This window comes from Gymnodraco acuticeps, unplaced genomic scaffold (assembly GCF_902827175.1).
Source record: "Gymnodraco acuticeps unplaced genomic scaffold, fGymAcu1.1, whole genome shotgun sequence".
NCBI classification, from domain to species: Eukaryota; Metazoa; Chordata; class Actinopteri; order Perciformes; family Bathydraconidae; genus Gymnodraco; species Gymnodraco acuticeps.
Genome location: NW_022990889.1, coordinates 562,703 through 583,802, shown reverse-complemented (window position 1 = coordinate 583,802; position 21,100 = coordinate 562,703). Strand labels below are relative to the sequence as shown.

Below are 21,100 nucleotides of genomic sequence, written 5' to 3'. Positions count from 1 at the left end.
CCATTTCCCATGGTAATATGGCTTATGTGTTTATTTATTATTTGTGGGGCAATTTAAATTTGTGTTATTTATCTTTTTTTTCAAGATTGAAATGAAGCTCAGCGCAAGTTCTTTCAGGAAGACTGGGTGTATATACATTCACTCCGCAGCTGCATATAACCAGCTCATCACAGGCGTTCTCTTTAACCTATTAAATTTCACCTCATTCTCCAGCAGCCAATCACCGTGCTGCAGCCAAACTATAAAATGGTTCTCCTCTCTCCTGCAGTCAGCTGTGATTTCAGGTGTTCATGCACCTTATCATATGGCATGTGTCAATAAATGTTCAAACAAAATGAATTCTCTCCTGATTGAAACATCATGTGTTGAAATAAACAACTGCAGTTCAAAATAAAAAGTGAATTGCCTAATAGTTTTGTTGTGGAATCAATTAATTTCTTTCTTTAAAGGCAAAAACATGAAAAAGCTAAAAAAACAACTATTGAATACAATATATTTGGAGCAACTTAATTTATAAATGGTTGTCAACTTAAAAACGTGTGTTCACAATGATGGTAATTAAGTACATACAACTTAAAATTCCTTTTAAATCATACGGTAAAACAAGTTGGAGCAACTTAATTTTTGGAGTAATCAACTTAAAAACTTGTATCCCGAATGAGGGTAATTAAGTACATACAACTTACAATTCCTTTTAAATCATGTGGTAAAACTAGTTGGAACAACTTCATCTTTTTCAAAACTTGTCTTTATGCGACCAATTATTAAGTAAGTGGTAATTAAAAACACCTCTGATTGTAGAGGAAAAGCCTTCTCCCCTAACTCAAATAACTTTGTTGCTTTAAGACAATTTCATTAGAAGTTGTCTTAACTCAATAAAGATCGATGCAAACTGTTGCGTTGATTTTCTTTGTTGAGCCAAGGCATTTGTTTTTAGAGTGTATAAACTGCCCCTTTGAAATACTCTCCACATAATGCTGTTCAGAACTTGGTGAATATAAAGCATTTACATCAGTATTAAAGGTGAAGTGTACAATACATGTAAGATTGTGCGGAAATAGTCTGTGCAGAGAAGAATGTTGGTAGGAATTTTGCATAAAAAAAGGTTTAGGTATCCTTTGGCTGAGATTGTACTAACACTATAATTTTGTATTAAGGATGTTGTTCTTTTCCTCCAAAGGAACAGGTACTTCCTCCTCCTGTCCCTTTGTTTTCTCTTCAAACGCCCCCAGTAAATCCCAGGACTGAGGAATTAGTTTGTGATAAAAGCCTAACTGCACCAGCCAGGAAACTGCAATAACACCTGTCAAGGAGGCAAGCATGGCGAGAGTCCTGAAGGGAAAGTACTGTATGATGACACCGTCCACCTCCCTCCAGCCGGGGTACAGGATGACAGCGGGGATCCCCAGCAGCGGTTCCCCGCTCAGAGCACGCAGCAGCAGTCCCATTGTGAAGCCGCTGAAGGCTCCGTAACTGTTGGCAAAGCCGCAGTGCAGCACGCAGATGAGCTGCGGGAAGAGGACGCAGTAGAGGAGGTCACCGCTTACCAGCCAGAGGCCGAACACGCTGTCATCACCAAAGGCCAGGCCTGTTCCTGCCAGGCCAACCACCAGCACGCTGATACGGATCACCCACTGCAACTCCCGCTCCGAGGCCTGCAATAACACAGGAGAAAGGGACGAAAACCAAATGGAGTTCGTTCAATTGTATTGATGCTGAACCATGCACACACGCACAAACACACACAAACTCACACACACACCTGCTTCCTCAAAGTCATCTTGTATATGTTTTGTGTAAACATGGATGCTGAGGACAGCAGCACAGAGTCCATTGAGGACATAACTGCTGCGGCCACAGAGCCAATGCCCAACACTGACAACCAGGTGGGGGTGAGGTGCTGCAGGGCCAGAGGCAGGATCTTCCCCGCTTCCCCTCGCTCAAAAGGAGGGGGTAGACCATACGCTGTCTGGTTCCAGTCTTAGAGAAAAAGAGAGAAAGAAGGGGAGCAGATAGAGGAGGTAGAGAAAGAGACAGTCAGGGTCGAGAGGAAAAGAATAATGGGAGGGGAAGAAGCTTTTAAGATTATGGTGAAAAAAAGCATTGGGCAGAAGGAAGCAAAATAATTGAAAGCAAGCTAATGTCCTACTATAATTAGTTTAATATGCTGAGAATAACCAGGAATTTCTTTACACACACATGCAACCTTACTGTTAGATTTATTATGAATGATTGGCGTGTGTGCTCTGTGTGCACAGCTGAGTGAGCACATTCATGTGTACCTGCAGTCGAAGCCACTGCTCCAATGATAACTGAGGGGATTCCCATAATAAAAACAGATCCAGCAGCAGCGAAGCAGGTGACCTGAGCCTGAGCAGAGGAGGCTGCGGAGAGGATCCTCTGGTATAGAGCTTGATAGGCCAGTCCGCCTAAAGCCTAAAACACACACAGATGCGCAAAAAACACAAGTTTAATCAGAGAACAACTCGGCAACACAAGCACCAGACAGACAGATGATTATGTTCTTCTAGATTGGAAGTCTACAGTACAGGCTCACTGCAGGGATTCATATAACAACAGTGAACTAAGACTGAGAATACTATGTGTTCGATGGCTCTTTGTTTGCATTGTTTGGAACTTTTGTGTCTGCCTGCCATCAACAAAAATGGGCCAGAGTGTGAGGTACTGCAGAGCCAACTATTCTTTTCTTTTGCCTGTTTATTTGGTGTAATGCACTTTTGTGTACACTGGGTGGCAGTCACATGTAATGGGACTGCATTTATACAGGAAATGAAATGTAGTCAGGCATGTGGCATGCTGGGGGTGGTAACAACGATGATGTTACCTGAATGCATAAAACGTTGTAAATATGAAAGCAATAAATTAAGGTAAAAACAGCCAAGGTAGACTATCATTTCACCTAGCCTAGTTGTTGTAGTGTTTTTTGTGCTACCCAGCTAAGAGTGCTTGTAAGCTACGTTTGCAGACAAAGCTGCACCTCATGGACTTTTTGGAATGCCACTACAGTAGTTTTAGTGCACATGTGCTTAACCTCCTATAAGAAATACACATTGTCTATAACAGGTCTTTTAATTACAACAATTTCCAGGTGACTTTGTACCTGACCAGGGACCTCATTTATAAAGCCTTGCGTAGGATTGGCGTGGGAAGGTTGCTTACGTAGGACAAAGCAAATAAATACACACCGACACTTTCCGATTCATAAAAGACTGCGTACCGGTGTCAGTACCAGATATGTTCGGGCTACCAGATATGTTCGGGTGTATTTCCGTCGCATCCGTCATCCGTCATATTCGTCATATTTTACGGCAACTCAAGAGGGCCATCACGGTCAAATTCCGAACATTTAAACATAGCCGACACTTCATTATTTACTTTGTCCGTTATTATATGTAGAAGATTATACTTTTTCTCCGTCATGTTGTTTCCTTAGCAACAACTTCAAACAGGCATAGCCTACACTTCATTCTTTACTTTTCCGTTATTATATAGAAGATATTAATTTTTTCTCCGTCATGTTGTTTCCATAGCAACAACTTCAAACAATAACAACTAACCGCTAGCCGCAAAGCTAGCTTCACAGCCACTGCTCCGTTTTCGGAGACTTTGCACACGTTTTTCACAAACATTTTCACACGCTAGGAGTACTTCCACTAGCTTCGTCTTGATCTGTAGATGTGATTTGATGTGTCGTGTGTCCCCCAACTCCTCTCCAAAGTTCAGATATTTAATAAAATACTCAGGGGAGTTTCCTGAATTTTCATGCCCAAAGCCAAGCACTAGGCCCTGGGTAAATTAAGAGGCTGATCTCGGGCACTTTTGTCCACTTTCCCTGGTGGTCGAAACTCAAGCCAGACATCCCTGGAATCGTCTCAGAGAGTAGATGATCAGTGGGGCCTTGTTTTTACTGAATGATGTGTTTTTTTATGGGGAATTCAAATATGAGCTTATTTTTAGGATTTTCGGAGACTTTGCACACGTTTTCACAAACATTTTCACGCTAGGAGTATTGAGTACTTCCATTCGCTTCGCCTTGATCTGTAGATGTGATTTGATGTGTCGTGTGTCTCCCAACTCCTCTCCGAAAGTTCAGATACTATATACAAATACTAAAAGGTAAATAAAACATTAAACATAATAACAAAATAACAACCTGAAATATATGTATTCTATCTACACATTTCGTAATTATCTAATCTAGTGGCCTTATAAAAGTGTTGGCTAAAGTAACGCAGAATATATATATTTTTTTTTAAATTGTAAATAATTAGAAACATTATTTATGTGCACAAGTACATGGGACCCCACCATAGCACCCCACACATAACAGGCTGTCCCGAGTTCCTCTGGCTGCAGTTCCGCAGACGGCCGGTGTGTGGCAGCAGAGCGCTGGGAGCAGAGGGAGGTGAGTATATGACGGATATGACGGAAGACGGATGCGACGGAAATACACCCGAACACATCTGGTAGCCCGAACATATCTGGTACTGACACCGGCACAGGACTTGCGTACGGCGGTTTCCCTTTATAAATCACAATCGACTCGAAATGCGGTGCAGCTTTTGCGGGCTTCACGTAACGCCTATATTTGCCTATAAATAGTCAAACGCCCATTCATTCATTCATTTTGACTGACTTTATGAAGAAGATAGCAGGAAATGACGACAGAACAGCTAAAAAAGACATCTCACACTTGTAGAGGAAACTTCTGTGTAGCTATGCAGTGGGAGTCACCGACTCAGGAAGGAGACACGGGAAGAGCAGTAGCTTTGATGTCAAACACATGATGGTTTATTTGGAGTTAACGGCCGGAGGATTCATATCACAAGTCCAAGAGTCAGAGGTTCTGACTTCACGGTAGAGTTGCCACGTCAATTCTGAAGAACTCTACCCCAGACCCATGTATTTAGCTAGTTCAGAGAGCATCATCAACATGCTGCATAACAAGATAGAATGATAACACCTCTATCAGCTGACGCCAACAGGCAGGAACAGGGAGACAAAACACTGAGAGCACAGCAGCCAAGGTTACAGGTGCCTGTGCTCAGTCAGGACAGTTTGAACTGATACACTGGGTCAAAGTTATGGGCCTTGGAAAATATTTCCACAACAACACTGTGTCAGATTTTGGTCATTTTGGGGAGCTCGAGATCAATCATATTGTTTGGTGGATGCAGTTTGAACCAGAGTACCAGCATGGAGGTCGGATCGTCACCAAAATAAATAAATAAGTGGTCCCAAAAAGGTTAATGACAAAAAAAATACACATAACCTTCCTCAGGCAGTGTGTTTGTACCGGGGACAGGAGACCCCCCCTTGATGAAAAACTGTAAGAAATGATCGGGGAATCCCTCCGGAGTGGAGTCATGACGACTGGATCTGAATTATTTTTTTGTATTTGGTGGTTTGTGTTCCAGCTGTCGATCAGCAACTATCCATAATCCACCAGTTAAAGGAAATACAACTAATGTGTTGTGTTATATTAGCTGTACAATTTACCACATATGGTGTTCTTTCCATACCTCCTGTGTTTTACGAGCGACTTATCAAGTAGGCTATTGGCGAACTGCATACAATATGATTAAACATGATAAAACCATGCTCGTATCTATACAACCTATAGAAATGCAAAACGGCGTAAGTTTTAAGTAATTCTGTCCTTCTGTTTATTAGTCCTTAGTCATTTATGAGAATACATTTCTTAACAAGAGAACATAATCGAGGGGTGATCAATAACATTTCCGTATTTTTTTATTTCTCCAAATTATGTTTTTGTGAGCACTGAGGAGTCTCAAACAGGCGTTTGTTAAATCATTTTAAGATTGGCTTTAATCAATTTGTGAAAATTAATTCTTCATATATGATAAATGAGAGGTAACATTCTATTTTTTTTCTATCTTTTGTGCGTACGCACCATTTATAAATGAGGCCCCAGAGCTGTACATAATCAGCTGCAGAAACAAAGACATTAGAGAATCTCGCGTAACAAAAAACACATATTATGGTGACTTTAAACTAGAAATGTTTCCTTGACTGAATAACTTCAATGATTCAAGTTCAAGTCATGGATGCAAGGGAAGTCTGAACTAGAGATGCAGTATATTCAGTGGTTGCATGTGTGCAGTGATAATTCTAAGGATGTTTTTATTTTAATCTCCTTAATCCACTACATAAACAGTGAAACAAAATTAATTTAGAATCTAACCAATAACAGCATCTCATCCGCCCATTTTCCTGCATCCTCCAACTTCAACTCTCCGACCCAGGAGGTTCCAATGGTTTGGTTCAGGTTGATTGTATGTGAGACGTCAGCAACTGCAGGACTAAGTAACAAAAAAGGAATACAGAGCCACTGAAACAGAAGAAAACAGCTGTTATTGCAAAAATCAGGACAGGTCATCTATTGAATTACTTGCGCTTTGTGTCATACTTGATTATCTACTGTATGCAGTTATCTGTCTTGTTTAAGTGCCATTACTCCTGTTGCCTCCTTTTTCTCTATTTTCAGTCATATCTGTCACTCCCTACTTTACGGCAACCTCTGTATTTCTCACCAGGCTGACAAAGATGAAGGACAGCTGGATGATGTCAGTATATGCCACAGAGTAGAATCCCCCTAGAAATGTGTAGGTGATGGAGACACCTGCAGAGATAATGATCGAGAGGGCAGATGACAGACCAAGAATGACGCTCATCGTTCCTCCTATAAATAACACAAGACAGTATTCAGAGACACAAACACAACATGCAATGTCACAGAGTTTGGCAGAGTCATAGCCTTGGTTTTGTACAATGCGTTTCTTACCCAGAGCAGCGAGAATGCAGGCAACCCACAAAATATCACTCATCAAAGCAGGAAGCAGGAGTGTTGCAGTGAGCATGTTTCCATAGCGATGCTGAAACGGGTCTAACATCGTCACGTAGCGCTTTGACCTCATAGGTTTTGCAAAAAACAATCCTCCTTAAGAAGCAAAGAGTAAACAGACAAAACAACTGTTGAAGTGAAACATAACTTGAAGTGTGTTGTCATTATAAATATATATAATGAATTAAAGTGGAGCTGAGTTTATAATAAATTAGGTTTTAACACAAACAATGGAGAAACATAAGAAATAATTTAGATAATTAATACATTATTTAAGTCCTTCTTTGAGAAAAAGCTGCCAAAAAAACAGTTCATGCTCAAATGTGAGTATGACTGGATGTGTCAGAACTTTCTCCAATTAAACAAAGATAAAACTGAGGTAATGGTTTTTAGAGCCAAGTCAGAACGTATAAAAGTTAGCGCTGAGCTTCAGTCTGCAATGTTCAAAACAACAGATAGAGCCAGAAATGTAGGTGTAGTCATGGACTCTGACCTGAGTTTCAACAGTCACATTAAAACAGTTACTAAATCAGCCTACTATCACCTAAAGAATATATCTAGGATTAAAAGACTAATGTCACAGCAGGATTTGGAAAAACGTGTCCATGCTTTTATCTTCAGTAGACTGGACTACTGTAATGGTGTCTTTGCAGGTCTCACTAAAAAATCTATTAGGAAGCTGCAGCTGATTCAGAACGCCGCTGCTCGAGTCCTCACTAACACTAAGAAAGTGGATCACATCACTCCTGTTCTGAAGTCTTTACACTGGCTTCCTGTGTGTCAAAGAATATATTTCAAAATACTGCTGCTGGTTTATAAAGCACTGAATGGTTTAGGCCCAAAATACATTTCTGACCTCCTGCTAAATTATGAACCATCCAGATCTCTCAGGTCTTCAGGGACTGGTCAGCTTTCTGTCCCCAGAGTCAGAACTAAACATGGTAAAGCAGCGTTCAGTTATTATGCTCCAAATATCTGGAACAAACTCCCAGAAACCTGCAGGTCCGCTGCAACTCTGACTACTTTTAAATCCAGACTAAAGACTTTTCTTTTTGCCGCTGCTTTTAATTGAACTATTCACATCTTAAACTGCACTGTAACCTTTATCCATGTATTTTTTCTTTTAATGTTTATTTTATTATCTTTTCTTTTTAATGACTGATTTGAAATGCCATTTTCTTAATGTCTTTCGTTTTTTGTAAAGCACTTTGAATTGCCTTGTGTTGAAAGGTGCTATATAAATAAACTTGCCTTGCCTTATAAGTTTTGGGTATAAGTTCAGCTTTGTATACATACATGTAACTGCCACTAATGTTTTACCAGCAGGTGTATTTTGAGCATGTGCAAATCACATTAATTTCGAGACGTAATTTGTATTACTCTAAGTGTCTTCTTGACTTTACTCCTGTTGAAGAATATCATCAAAAACTATGACCCACAAACCTTCACACCAACTAAAAAGCACACTCAAGAACCACATCTTGTGGGGATGAAAAAACAAACCCAGGTATCTTCTATTTCCCCAAAACAAGAAGAAAACCTTGTTAAATGTCAGATAATCTTAGGGCTGCATTCTCTTGCTAAATGACTTGTTCCCAAGATTTATGGGCACGTCTCTGGCAAACACAACATTAAGGGGTGAATTTGCATGATTTGAAATGGAGAAACTCAGTTCTAAATTACATGAACTAATCCATTCGTCGACAAAATCGTCTGAGTGTTAGTGGACTAAGTATTTCTTTATTCAAGGGCAGCCAGCCCTAAATGTTTATAAACAATATAATACTCTTGTTTTAGTGTACAATTGCTCCAACATTTTGTCCCTGCTGTGTGTTATTGTTGGTTGAGGGAATTTACCCAAAACAAAATTGGTAAGATATGCAGGAGGCCCCATGGCCCAGATGAGACCTTGAGACGGAGAATAAACAGCCTCAGCAGTTCCCAAGACGTAACCTCCACCAACCCATGTTGCTAAAGAAAAGAAAATCATTTGTCAAGGTAGAAACATAGCACACACAATAAGTACATCAAGAAATATGAAATGACAGGCATATAAACAAAGGTTTTACCTGTCATGGTGAAAACCCCGACCAGGACACTGATGTTGCGGTCACCAACAATGGCAACCTCGCTTTTTGTGCCAGCACATGTTTTCTCCACTTTCTTGGACTTTCGAGATGCCCAGATCCCAATAACCAGGATGACGATGTAAAAAACCACCACGGCCGCCAGTCCAGGAACATTCACTGCCATGATTGTCTGGTTAAACAAAGCAACGGGCATCAATTCAACTGACATACAGTACAACATATAAAACCCATATTGCTTATACTGGTTAAAATAATAAAGGGCACAATGAATGTAGAAATCATTTTTAAAACAATGCATGTTTTGCAATCATATCTTGTTAACAGTATATATCATGATGTGTCATGTTTTCTGATAAATAATAATAAAGAAAACGTGGTAAAGCATAAGTTTGTAAACTCATGTGTGAATTAAAAAGGACAAATAAAAAGCTATGTATTCGTTAAGGAATGCAAGTGCTATTAATGATACTCTTGTAAAATAATACACAACATAATTGTGTATTATGATATCTTGAAAAGCACTACAGCCTTTTCAGCTTACTGTGTCAACTAGGTATAAGTTTACACATTTTTACCAGTTACTAGGTAAATAACCTTGGCAGAAAGTATAGTTGAGCACTTAACTATGGATACAAAATAATTGGTTATTTCACTCACATCGTAGCCCTCACTTTTCGTTACATAAGCAAAGGAGTGTAGTCAGTCAGTAATGCAATGGTCTTTAAATGTTCTCTGGTAGCACAGTGTTATAAATGGAAACGTTCAGATCCATCTATAAAGGACAACACAAAGATCGACCTAAAGCAACCATTGACCATGACTAAGCCTTATCTGATATTATCTTTATTATCTGGGTAGAGTCGCTTAGATAAGCGGGGGAGTGCATGAAGAGATAGGTTGTTGTGCTCCCTATCTCTGTTTCTTATCCTATATCTAATAGAACTGCTCGGGTCTTGATAGATTGAGTGGGGAAGTTCATGAGATCTTTCTAGAGCAGTGTTTCTCAAACTTTTGCATACCAAGGACCACTTAACCAATAAAAAAACACTCGCGGACCACCTAACTCCACAAATATCCAAAAACACATCGTTTTTTACAAATCGCCTGAAAATGGTACAAACAAGTGGCAACATGTGTGATGACGGTGTTTATCTGGGCTATATCATGCAATCGAAAGTGAAACTTAAGCTCACTCCATTGCTGAGATATTCCCGCGAGAGTGCGGAAAACTTAAATTTATTTATGTATTTCAAATGTGAAATGTTACCAATATACTCACGGACCACTAGGGGGCGCTCACGGACCACCAGTGGTCCGCGGACCACACCTTGAGAAGCACTGTAGGGTTATCAAGAATAACTTTTATCCAATGACCTCTCTGTCTGTGTCTGTGTATTCTCTTGTTCCGATTAACCCAGCCACATCTTTTTTCTTGTTTTGTATCTATATCTACGCCGGGATCCGGAGTCGAGGCTGATCCTCTTGCTGTAGTCCTGTGTCTTGGATCCTCTATCCTGAGTTCTGGATTAAGTCGTGGACTTCGGGTCGTGGCTGAACCTGTCTCTGCGGTCCTGCCTTGGGTCTCGTCATGCTGCTTCCCTGATGGCTTCCACAGGATTGTAGCTGACATCCTCGTGGATTCATCTTCTTATTACAGACACATGCATTTCCTAACATTCGGTCTATATGCTGTAAAATGTATTATCTCTTCGATTTACACACGGCATCTATTGCACGTCTGTCCGTCCTGGGAGAGGGATCCCTCCTTTGTTGCTCTCCCTGAGGTTTCTCCCATCTCCCCCCCCCCTTAAACTGTGGGTTTTATCTGGAAGTTTTTCCTTGTACGATGTGAGGGTCTAAGGATAGAGGGTGTCGTTTTTCTCATACTGATATTCTGAATCTGTGCTGTTGTATTTGCTGTAAAGTGTCTCTACTGTAGGCTATTTTTATTATATGTAGGCTACAGCACTTTGGCTTGACCAAAAATCGTTTATCAATGTGCTATATAAATAAAACTTGATTTGATTTGATTTCTAAGAACCATCATACATGGGTGTTTTACAGAATAATAAATCATATGTGTAGGAGGTTAAATGGCTTTTGCTTTTATAAAATAACGGTATAATATGACATTAGCTATTTGAGGACAGGCCATACGCCACGGAGAGGTATATCGTATAATTCAACAGAACGAGACATCTTTATTTGAAACAAACCTTAACATTGTATCAATATATTGAATATTAATTGTATAATTTGTAAACCGGCTCAGATAAATGCGCTTATTATAAACATATTCAGGCAGAAATAAAAACGCAACTGCATACTGAAATCTGCCGACCACACACGCGTTAACAGATAATTACGATTACAAACATGAATAATGATAATTATAATAAGAACACAACAGTGGCTAGATAAGCTGAATGTTGTCTATTTTAATGAAACAATGATTCGTTTTTATAACCTCCATACATCAAATGGTGAACCGTAACGTTACCTTTGTGTGGAGCCTGCGTCCTCTCTCACGCTCATCTGCTGCACGTGTAGCTGCTCACTTTAGTATTGTCTCCATCTGAAACATGACACCGACGCGTTCAGCGCATTGTTGTAAAAAAAGAAGAAGAAGCCAATCGTTTCAAATGATAAGAGCCCGTTTGATGTGCCGTCTCAAATGGTTGTTAGCGGCTACGACGTCCCCTTTAAATCATTGTTGATGACGCCCTCGTCAAAAGTGTAAAGGTCACACAATATTTTTGAAATCGTCGTGAAACGTTGCAAATTAGTGTTGCTAAAACGTATGTACTTGAACGCACCCTGGACAAGAGGCAATGATGGTTATCTATTATCTGTATCTAGGCATGTTATCTATAGAGGAAGGTGCCTACAGTAGTTTTTATAGTTTACCTGTGAAAGGCCACATGTCTAAACCCTAAGATTACTTTTAACCTTGTACTTAACAATCCTGGGGGAAAGGTGCAAGACAGCAATGGAAGGACAATCAGGAATCTATATTTGTGTTTCATCCCTGTTTTACTTTTGTGATCAAAGCATTTCATTATTTACATGAGAATAACTGCAGCAAAAGCAGATAAATTCTTCATCCTTTCCCTTTGTTTGCCCTGTAAAAAAAAGGGCTGCAGGGATATGATAATTGACCTTTTAGCTCCCCTTTTCCTAAAATGCACTGCTTCTTCCATGAAAGAACCCTACTTCACCCCCTATCAATATCTCTTATATCATGTATTTCAGGGACATTTTCAAATGCATGGGAAATTGGCCTGAGTCATCCAACTGTCCGATATCACGGTGGGTTTCTTATGCTATCGCCCAACTAAAACAATGATAGTGCTGTTTGAGGAAACGTATCAAATGCCTCTTGCTACAAAGCCTCCTGGTGGTTGGCTGGCTAAAGTGTATCATATAATCACAGAGTCCATCCCAAAATGACTTTGCTTGAGAGAAAAAAGGTCAGCAACTCAAACAGAAGTGAAAACAACCTTTATTTGAAAATGTAAAAGTGAAGTCGATGAGTGGGTTGTGTTAGATGCCAGGGTCTGCCTGTGTGAGCACCTTGTTGGGGGCCCCTAGCTGTGGGTGGGTGAGGAGGACGAGGCCCTCCCCTGCTGGGTCAGAGTTGCACAGTGTCCAGCGGTTGTTGTCCTGCTCTGCTTTGTGGGAGTCTAGGAATGTGTGAGCCGTCATCTCATACTCTTTGCCATACGTGTTCCTACAGAAAGGGACAACTGTTACCTACAGGACGACACCCGGCATGCAGGCATTGTAACATGACTTTTGAGTGGCTTTGATGAGTTTGAGGCTGTCGTTTCAACAAAAGTACATTTACATCAGGAATGGGACAAAATGAAAATGTCATGTCACGATTATTCTAGCTGAAACAATTGTGATTCACAATATTATTTCAATATTCATCAAACATGCTTAAAAAAAATCTTCAAATGGCACTAAAACATACTGTATTGACTTTACCTTGCATTATGTTTAGAAATAAACAGATAGACAGACAGACAGACAGACAGACAGACAGACAGACAGACAGATAGACAGACAGACAGACAGACAGATAGATAGATACACATCTTTTCATAGTGAATATACGTTTTAGTGAAAAACTATCAATCAAAGAATCTTAGCCAGTAATCATAAATTAGCAACATTGTGTAAGTCTCTATTTAATGATTACTGCCACCTTGAGAGATTGCCTTGGAGTTGACTAAGATTATAGAGATCAGAGAGAGGTTTTTCAGATCACTGTAACCTTATATTTTTTTTAATAGCGCCTTGTCAAGCTTTTAGCTTTATAGTTAGCTGACCTACATCCACATTGCAGTTTTCTTCGTCTGATATTTGTCTTTTTGTTAAAGGCCATTATTTGTGCCAAACCTGTGTACCTCGCATCAGACATCAAATCAAAAGCATTGCCTTTAACACAGCAACATATGGTGACTTTTAAAGGGGAAATGGAAAATACCAAATGACGTGACCACCCAGCACAGCGAGAGCCTGGTTTGTCTTGCAGTGTATGATCAGCACACTCATATTAGCCTGGAAAAAAGAAAAGCCAGTGGATGATTTATTGGAAATTCTCAGTGCAACAGAGGTTGAGCAACATTACACTAACAGTTTATTTACAGATTGAACAGACAATAACAGTCTGATGTTGTGACAGGTTAGTTCAGCATGAAGATTTGGTTAAGACTTACAGGAACAGGCTGACCCTCATATTCAAGCCTCTCTTGGGGGTCAAAGTGAACTATCTTCCACCATGACAGAAAGGAGCTGCCGTCTTCCAAGTTAACTTCTTGTAGCCGGGACTTCTTTGCACACTTTAAATAAAGTCACAATAAAATATATGAAAAATAACCAGAGAAAATGTAGTCAATAAATGAATAACGTTAAAACGTGATCTACCTTTTGAAAACTTTGCAGGTCACTTGTCAAGTAAAGCTGAGAAAATATTTGAACACACAAAGTGACAATTTAAAGATGAGACGTGTACTGCAAAATGTAAAGTGAAAAACATGTTGTGTTTAAAAAAACAACATGTGAAGGAATCACGTTTTGTTTCACTGAAAGTAAATGAGCACTTAGAAAATACATTGTCTCTAAACTACATCTTAAAAAAATAGCTTCCAAGCCCAAAAAGAAGGGTCATAATCCGGTTACTTTCTTAACCTTATAAGGCTCCCCTCAGGACCACAGAGGATATTACACAACTGTTCTCACGGCATACAAACTCAACTCCATGTGAAGAAACAGTGGGGTGCACCTCTACAACAGACAGTCTTTGTTTTAAGATCTTAATTATATAATCATATATATATATATGTGTGTGTTTTCACTTACTCCCCTGGCAAAGCCACTTGTTGTTTTCAGGGCAAAGCTTTGATCAAAATGAAGAGTCGACCCTTCAGGACTGCCATCTACACTAGTGGTCACATAAGCAGAGTTACAGGTTAACATCTGGGAATGTTTTATCTGTTATGTAAGTTGATGTGTTAATGTGTATACCTGGTAATGATGAAGGCAGTGCGCGGGCAGGCCTGAATACCTCTTCCTGCGACAACTCCACACGGGGATATAATGCTAGGTGTAGGAATCTTATTAAAACTGTTAACATCTGCATTAATGCTCAATGCACTGCAGTCCCTCTCTTCTCCTCCCATGTTGACCAACATCACAACATCCCCAAAGTGCAATCTTCCATCGGTTGTCACAGTGAGATCCACCTTCACAAATACAAAAACAGCATCATTTCCATCCACATCATCACTGTGATATTATTGTTGTTATTAAAGATGTTCTAATAGCTTAAACTCTTTTTACCGGGCTCAAAATGTGCTGTTTTAGGAAGTCTACTTTCTGGGCAGCAAGCTCACCCCTCTCTTTTTTCTCCAGGTGCTCTCTCTTTGTATCCTTGAAAACAAATCAACATATATAGAGTGTTAATTCTTAATTATTGAATGTGTCCACTACTGCAGGTTATACACTATAAGTGCATTTTTTTCCCCACATATAAATAATGTAGAATAAGATGTATTACTATCTTCATCTTACATTCGCTATTTGATAAAATGCTGTTTTCCCCCCTTGGTCATGTCTTTGTTACTGAATGGCTTCTAAAGTATATTACTTCCCATGTGAATCATACAGTATCAGTAAACAGGAATTTGTAATTTTACCAATACAATTAATCATTTTTCTTCTAGTTAAATATTGTTTTTCAATTGCCAAAGAAAGCAAACATTGTTTTCGGTTGATTATCCAGCCTTATTATACCTGCTTTTGTTGTTTGTTGAGTAAGTTGTCCAAGTGGATAACCTGCTTTTTAAAAACTGAAATGGGTAGCTTAATAAGAATACTGAATTGCCATTTTAAATCCGTTTGCAGTCATTATCCAAGAGATGTAGCATTTAGCGTACAAACAAATTGTAAGCTTGCGTTTACATGTTGACGCAGGCACACATGTTAGCTTAGATGAATGACTTCACTCCAACTGGTGTGTTGCTAGGTAGCTATTCTAGCTATAGTTTAAAGTTATGAACATTATAATATAACAAACCTCTTCTAAGCGCAGTTCCTCGTTCCAGTTTCCGATTTTCACACTTGTGCGATACTGAGCCATTGTATCAGTAATAGTCAGAGCACTTTTTGTGTACTGTTGATATAAAACGTGAATCTACGTTTTCGTGTTTTAACTGAGCTCAAGCATAGTTTGTGTGGATGTTTCTATGGCAACTGATAGCGATGAACTGACGAACCTTCAGTCAGTTCTCGCTGATTGTCGCGAGAGGGCGTGCTGGTATTGCAGGCAGCTATCCAGAGTTGTCTTTGTACTTCCATGATCCAGTCAGTTAAACCTCTCAGTCTTAGCTCATTCTGCCTCCCACGCAAGGCATGTCCATGCTGTCACATGTACAGTTTTTAACACTCTTCAGTAACTCACAGTTGTAAAACATTTTCCGTAGAGCTTCGTCTTTGCATTAATGTGCATCACCAAACACACGTGGAAGCATATAAACACACGTGGAAGCATATAAAACACGCGTAATTTTTGTATACCCATAAAAAAAATTCAACAACATAAAAAACACAACATTTTAAAGAGTATTCCTCTATTTTTAATAATGAGTACAACAAGATTAATAGTTATTATGAATTCAGCAAACTCCAGAAAAAACAAAGCTTCAAATTATTTCGTTTGACTACAATCCTTCACAGTTCCTGTGCATATAATTATTTCTGCTTAAGTGTATTTACTCCTTTCTGAAGTGCCATTAGATTCCAGCTGCTGCACACTGAATAAGTCTTCTGCTGTTCATTTCCCTTTTTGTCCATCTCCTTTTGTCAGTAAATGTGTCAGTGACCATTTGCCCCCCGGCCTCTGGTTCCAGAGCCATTAATGTGACTCAATTTGTTGTTTCTTTCCTTTGGTGAATCACTGTCATCCTCCTCATCACTCCGATCGTCACCTTCCAGCTGCAGGACAGAAATGTGCCACAGAGAAACATTTAAATAAGGGCAATCCCAAGACTCTTGAGAGACATTTGAGAAATGTGCAGCGTTTTCATTTATTTCCTTTACATATATAAATATAAACAGCAACACCTGTAAACACACCTTAATGAATATTAACTTAAGAAGCATTCGCAATATGAGAACAGCCCAGTAAAGGTGGAGTATCTGAAGAACCAATAACATCACATTGAAGAAGTAATAGCCGAAGAAGGGAGCAAACTCCTCCAGTGGGTACACCCATGTACAGTGGATCAGCCTGTACAAAACATACACAATATGTTGTAACATATTTGACCAAGATCTCCATACAGAATCACTCCATTTAAAAAACTTACCAAAAAGGAAAAATGACAAGTCTTGTCAGCGTAAAGAGAGCTGTGAACACCACAAACATGGTGTTAGCAGTCCGTTGCCACTTTGCATAGTTAGACACCTTGGCACCCTGCGAAAAACAATCAGTGTCACTGCTTTGTTTAAAGGGAACAGTTCACAACCATAAAGTCACTGATTCATGATTGTTATTGATATTTAGTTGTATTCATGTAATAATTCTCATTCAATGCACATTTATTTTGTATGCTAATAACGGCGGTCAAGATAAATAATACTTAAAGGTGGGATAGGTAAGTTTGAGAAACCGGCTCGAGATACACTTTTTGTTATATTCCATGGAATGCTCTTAACATCCCGATAGCAATTATATTAACCCTCTATGGCATGACTTTTTATTTTGGGAGGAAACAAATGTTTCACCATGTATTTTAGGAGCTTAGGGGTCCCTGATATTATATCAATTATAAACTGGAATTGGAGTTGCTGGTCCTTTTCTTCTCCTCATACTCACCAGCAATTGTGAGACTGGGACGACCTCTCTTGCGTTCCAAACTCTTTCCACTCTTTTGCAGACCTTCAGCAATGTATGATTTGAAGGTATACAGCCTCTTTTGTTCCTTCCTGCTCATGCCTGTGCCTTCACAATCTCTTCTGTAGAGCAGCCAGGCGGTCACGATAATCATGTCTATGAAGTGAAAGAAAATCTGCTTCCAGTTCTGTTTCATATGGGTGTTGAGAGATGTATCCATAGATCTCCTAGTGTTGCTCTCAAAGTGCACCAGATTTATGCTTTTAACGTCAATATTTAAAAAAAATCTTCCCGGCGGAACATGCCCCCGGACCCCCCTAGGGGAGGTTAGGTCCCCCCCACTTAAATCATGTTCAGATGGATAGGAAACTAAATACATTTGCACACATCTTGTGTCCATGTCTTTCTGTTTTGGTGGTCATGCCACACCGTGCACGTGCATGCATAGGCGAGTCATGGTAAGATATCTGGATTAAGAGGTTGCTTTTTCATTGTACAGCATGAAAGAAAGGCCAAATGAATGGGCTGTGATTTTAGTATTTTTAAGCAGAGGTGAATAATTTGTACGGCCCTTGGAGGATGTTGAAAAAATTTAAATGGCCCTTGAGAGGAAAAAGGTTCCCCACCCCTGCTCGACAGTATGGTATCACATCCTTTAACTTGCAACATGCACTGATGTAAAAACCATCACTCACCTCTAGCAGTATGTCAGCGGAGTCATGACAGGCCATCACAAGAGTTCTTATCCGGATGTAGTTTGAAATCCAGGAGAAACTCAGAAGAGTCAGTGTGGCTATGTGATGAGTCACCTGCTCTTTAAAGTCCTACACACATACACACTACAGGTCAAATCTACAATTAATCCATCTTAATGACAAAAAAGGATAATACAGGTTTTGTGTTAAAATAAATATGTGAGAACTTGTTGATGTTATACATCAACACACTCACCTTCCGTTTCACATCAAATGTTAGGCTAAGAAGCAGAGAAAGATAGAAGCCCATTTCCAAGAGGTAATAATAGTACTGAGATGGGAGCATGGACACATACCAGACGCATAAAGATGTTAATTATACTACATACTGTAATATTGTACCATCTGATAGATATAGCAGATATTTACCTGTTTAGGAAAGCCTGCCCAAACCTCTTTCAGGTTAAAAAGCCAAGGTTTCTACAAAAACAAAAACAGAGATTGAGCGGAGTCTACGGGATGATCTGTGTGCCATGTGCACTGCCAGTGTGTGAAAAACCCTGAGACATAAGATGAGAAGAGAAAAACACACAGCACAGCGAAATAAGAGACACTTGACCTCACAGCAGTAAAGCCAAAAATGTGTTTAAAGAAAGAATTAACTTACAAATCCTGAAATAGAAACAGTGTATAAACATGCTAACAAGCCACAGCTACTTACATCATAGAGAGCAAGCACCACACACACACACACACACACACACACACACACACAGCCAGCCTCTCAACAGACAGGGAAACAGAGCCTAAATACACACACTCTAATCAGCACAACAAGACACAGGTGAGGGGGGAGGAGACAACACAGGGCACCAGGTGCACACAATCAACGTCAACAGACATAGGGAAAGGGGAACACATTTCAAAATAAAATACAATAAACACTACATCAATAAATAGTATAAATTGTATAAAAATGCCCGAAGCCGTCAGTTCACAGTGTCACATTTCCCTACCCCTCTCCCCAGGAAGCACAGCGTCCTAAAAGTCTCGGCTTCGGGGAAAAACCAGTCAGCCACCCGCTTTCAACGCCGCCACCTCCAGCGGGGCCGCTGAAGCCAGTGACGCCGTTGTCAAACATGTCGTGCTGCCACTTATCCGGAAGCCATCCTGGCCGGTTGCAAGGCGCTGGTCTGCCTCCAGCACGACCCAGGCCCTGTCGACTCCCCGTGTGTCCGGGTCCGCCTCCTCGGCCCGCAAACGCCGCTACTCCTGCCCGTCTCCTCCTGCTTGTCTCGCGTCTCCTGCTGCTTGTGTCGCGTCTCCTGCTGCTTGTGTCTCGTCTCCTGCTGCTTGTGTGTCATCTCCTGCTGCTTCAGCAGCCGTGGCCCCCTGGTCAGTTCCAGGCATAGCCACCCCCAGCCGCGGTTCCTCTCTTTGGTCCCTCTTCATTTTCACCTCCTCACTTGGTCAAATCTCACTTCTGACACCAATTGTGAAGCTGACCGTTGAGCGGCCCAGACCAAGCAAGGAGGCAGAGGCAGAACGTCCAAAAATATAACCCGGTGTAGGCGGGGCCGCCTTAATGCACGGGCTGACCTGGGCTGAAGCCCAGGGGCCTATGGAGATCAGGGGCCTACGGAGATCAGGGGCCTAGCATGAGCCAATAAAAAAGTTTTTTAAAAATAAAAAAAAGGTTTTTTATTTCGGATGTTTTTAAAAAACATTTAAATAAACAAAGTCTTGGCTTTCAGAATATGAAACTTTTATTTCCAAACTCACACGATAAATACATTCTTTAAGCTTGTAAAGGGAAGATGACAGGCAATCTCTTCCGCAGCGCCGCCCCCCCTCCCTCCGGCTGACATTATGAATGTAAGCGTAGAGTAATCATAAATAACACGGCAGGGTCCGTTACAGTTTGTTTTCATCTGATTTCAATTAAACAAAGTCTTGGCTTTAAGAATATTAAACTTGTTTCGGCAAATTCAGATGATAAATACAGCTTTGAAGCTTCGGCATAATTACAAGCGGAGAACGGAGTAACTTGACCTCACAGCAGGCATAACAACAGCCGGTGTTTCTCGTGAGTGTTTTCCCCGGGAAACAAACACAACATTTTACACACACACACACACACACACACACACACACACACACACACACACACACACACACACACACACACACACACACACACCTGGGCGCTCCTGGTTCCTCCTCTTGAACCAAACTTGAACTTTCCTTTCTGGCCAGCTGGTCTTCTTACAAAGAGACCTCAAGTCAGCCTGAAACACAAGAAAGATCATGCCAAGATCTGCCGATTAATTTAAATATTAATTGATTAATCTATAAAGTGTCAGAATATAGGGAAATATGTCCATCCAAGTTTCTTGAAAGTCCAAAATGACGTCTTAAACATTTCTTATTTTTTTCGAAATGCCAAAGATTTTCAGTTTAATATGATTTAAACAATCAGACTCTGAAAAAAGGCAGTGGTTGTGATTGTTGCATCTTTAATCAGCATAAAGTTTGAAATGCGACAGAGAGTCAATTAGGTAAATAACATTGAATAATGTAACTAAATTGTTGATTGTTAACAGACCTGTGAAAGAACCCGTGCTTGGCTGCAGAAGTGCTTCTCCCGGACAGGGTTTGTCTCTGCTGTGAAACCAACATGGTCCCTGACTCCCCAAAGATCAGCCAGCGGTGTGGCCAGGTACCTGCATTACTGTAAAGGTGTGTGAGTATAGTGCAACACATTGTCTTACGCAAAACAGGCCTCCAAACTTGTGCAACGTAATCCATATATTTCAAAAGCAGACAATGGCATCTGCTCACCTCTCAAACAGGAATCTGACGAGGAGCAGGCAGAGGGCGCAGGGCAGAGCAGCGTAGAGCTGAGAGGCTTTAGCGTAAACACGACCTTCACTGTCCTCCAGATCCGACCAGGAGACTTTTTCTGGCAGCCACATACGCTCCCACCACAGCCACTCACTGACTGTATGCAACATGCTGCTAGGGAACA

At 40.4% G+C, this 21,100-nt stretch overlaps 3 protein-coding genes across 6 annotated transcripts; all 3 read right to left on the bottom strand.

Annotated features, from left to right (window-relative positions):
• Positions 1-540: 540 nt before the first annotated feature.
• LOC117557632 (high-affinity choline transporter 1-like) lies at positions 541-11,669 on the bottom strand. 3 transcript variants are annotated; one of them, XM_034233542.1, is made up of 9 exons: positions 11,477-11,669; positions 8,956-9,145; positions 8,744-8,857; positions 6,827-6,982; positions 6,576-6,664; positions 6,227-6,373; positions 2,283-2,436; positions 1,763-1,980; positions 541-1,655 (listed from the first exon to the last, which is right to left on the bottom strand). In XM_034233542.1, exons 2-9 carry the CDS (start codon positions 9,137-9,139, stop codon positions 1,140-1,142), a joined length of 1,578 nt encoding a protein of 525 aa, XP_034089433.1. In that variant the 5' UTR covers positions 9,140-9,145; positions 11,477-11,669; the 3' UTR covers positions 541-1,139. The 3 variants fall into 3 exon arrangements, with proteins under 3 accessions (XP_034089433.1, XP_034089432.1, XP_034089431.1); XM_034233541.1 differs by lacking the exon at positions 11,477-11,669 and adding an exon at positions 9,634-9,946 and having other exon boundaries at positions 543-1,655; positions 6,576-6,724; XM_034233540.1 differs by having other exon boundaries at positions 544-1,655; positions 6,576-6,724.
• An 807-nt stretch (positions 11,670-12,476) lies between these two features.
• Positions 12,477-15,692, bottom strand: cfap161 (cilia and flagella associated protein 161). 2 transcript variants are annotated; one of them, XM_034233674.1, is made up of 8 exons: positions 15,560-15,692; positions 14,824-14,913; positions 14,509-14,726; positions 14,344-14,425; positions 13,909-13,944; positions 13,701-13,823; positions 13,469-13,542; positions 12,477-12,706 (listed from the first exon to the last, which is right to left on the bottom strand). In XM_034233674.1, the coding sequence occupies exons 1-8, from the start codon at positions 15,620-15,622 to the stop codon at positions 12,520-12,522; spliced, it is 873 nt and encodes a 290-aa protein (XP_034089565.1). In that variant the 5' UTR covers positions 15,623-15,692; the 3' UTR covers positions 12,477-12,519. The 2 variants fall into 2 exon arrangements, with proteins under 2 accessions (XP_034089565.1, XP_034089566.1); XM_034233675.1 differs by lacking the exon at positions 14,824-14,913 and having other exon boundaries at positions 15,560-15,668.
• A 510-nt stretch (positions 15,693-16,202) lies between these two features.
• Positions 16,203-21,086, bottom strand: cers3b (ceramide synthase 3b). The gene is made up of 10 exons (XM_034233587.1): positions 20,914-21,086; positions 20,678-20,795; positions 20,273-20,360; positions 18,740-18,744; positions 18,503-18,552; positions 18,329-18,422; positions 18,073-18,201; positions 16,851-16,957; positions 16,618-16,771; positions 16,203-16,476 (listed from the first exon to the last, which is right to left on the bottom strand). The coding sequence occupies exons 1-10, from the start codon at positions 21,084-21,086 to the stop codon at positions 16,357-16,359; spliced, it is 1,038 nt and encodes a 345-aa protein (XP_034089478.1). The 3' UTR covers positions 16,203-16,356.
• Between the last annotated feature and the right edge of the window lie 14 nt (positions 21,087-21,100).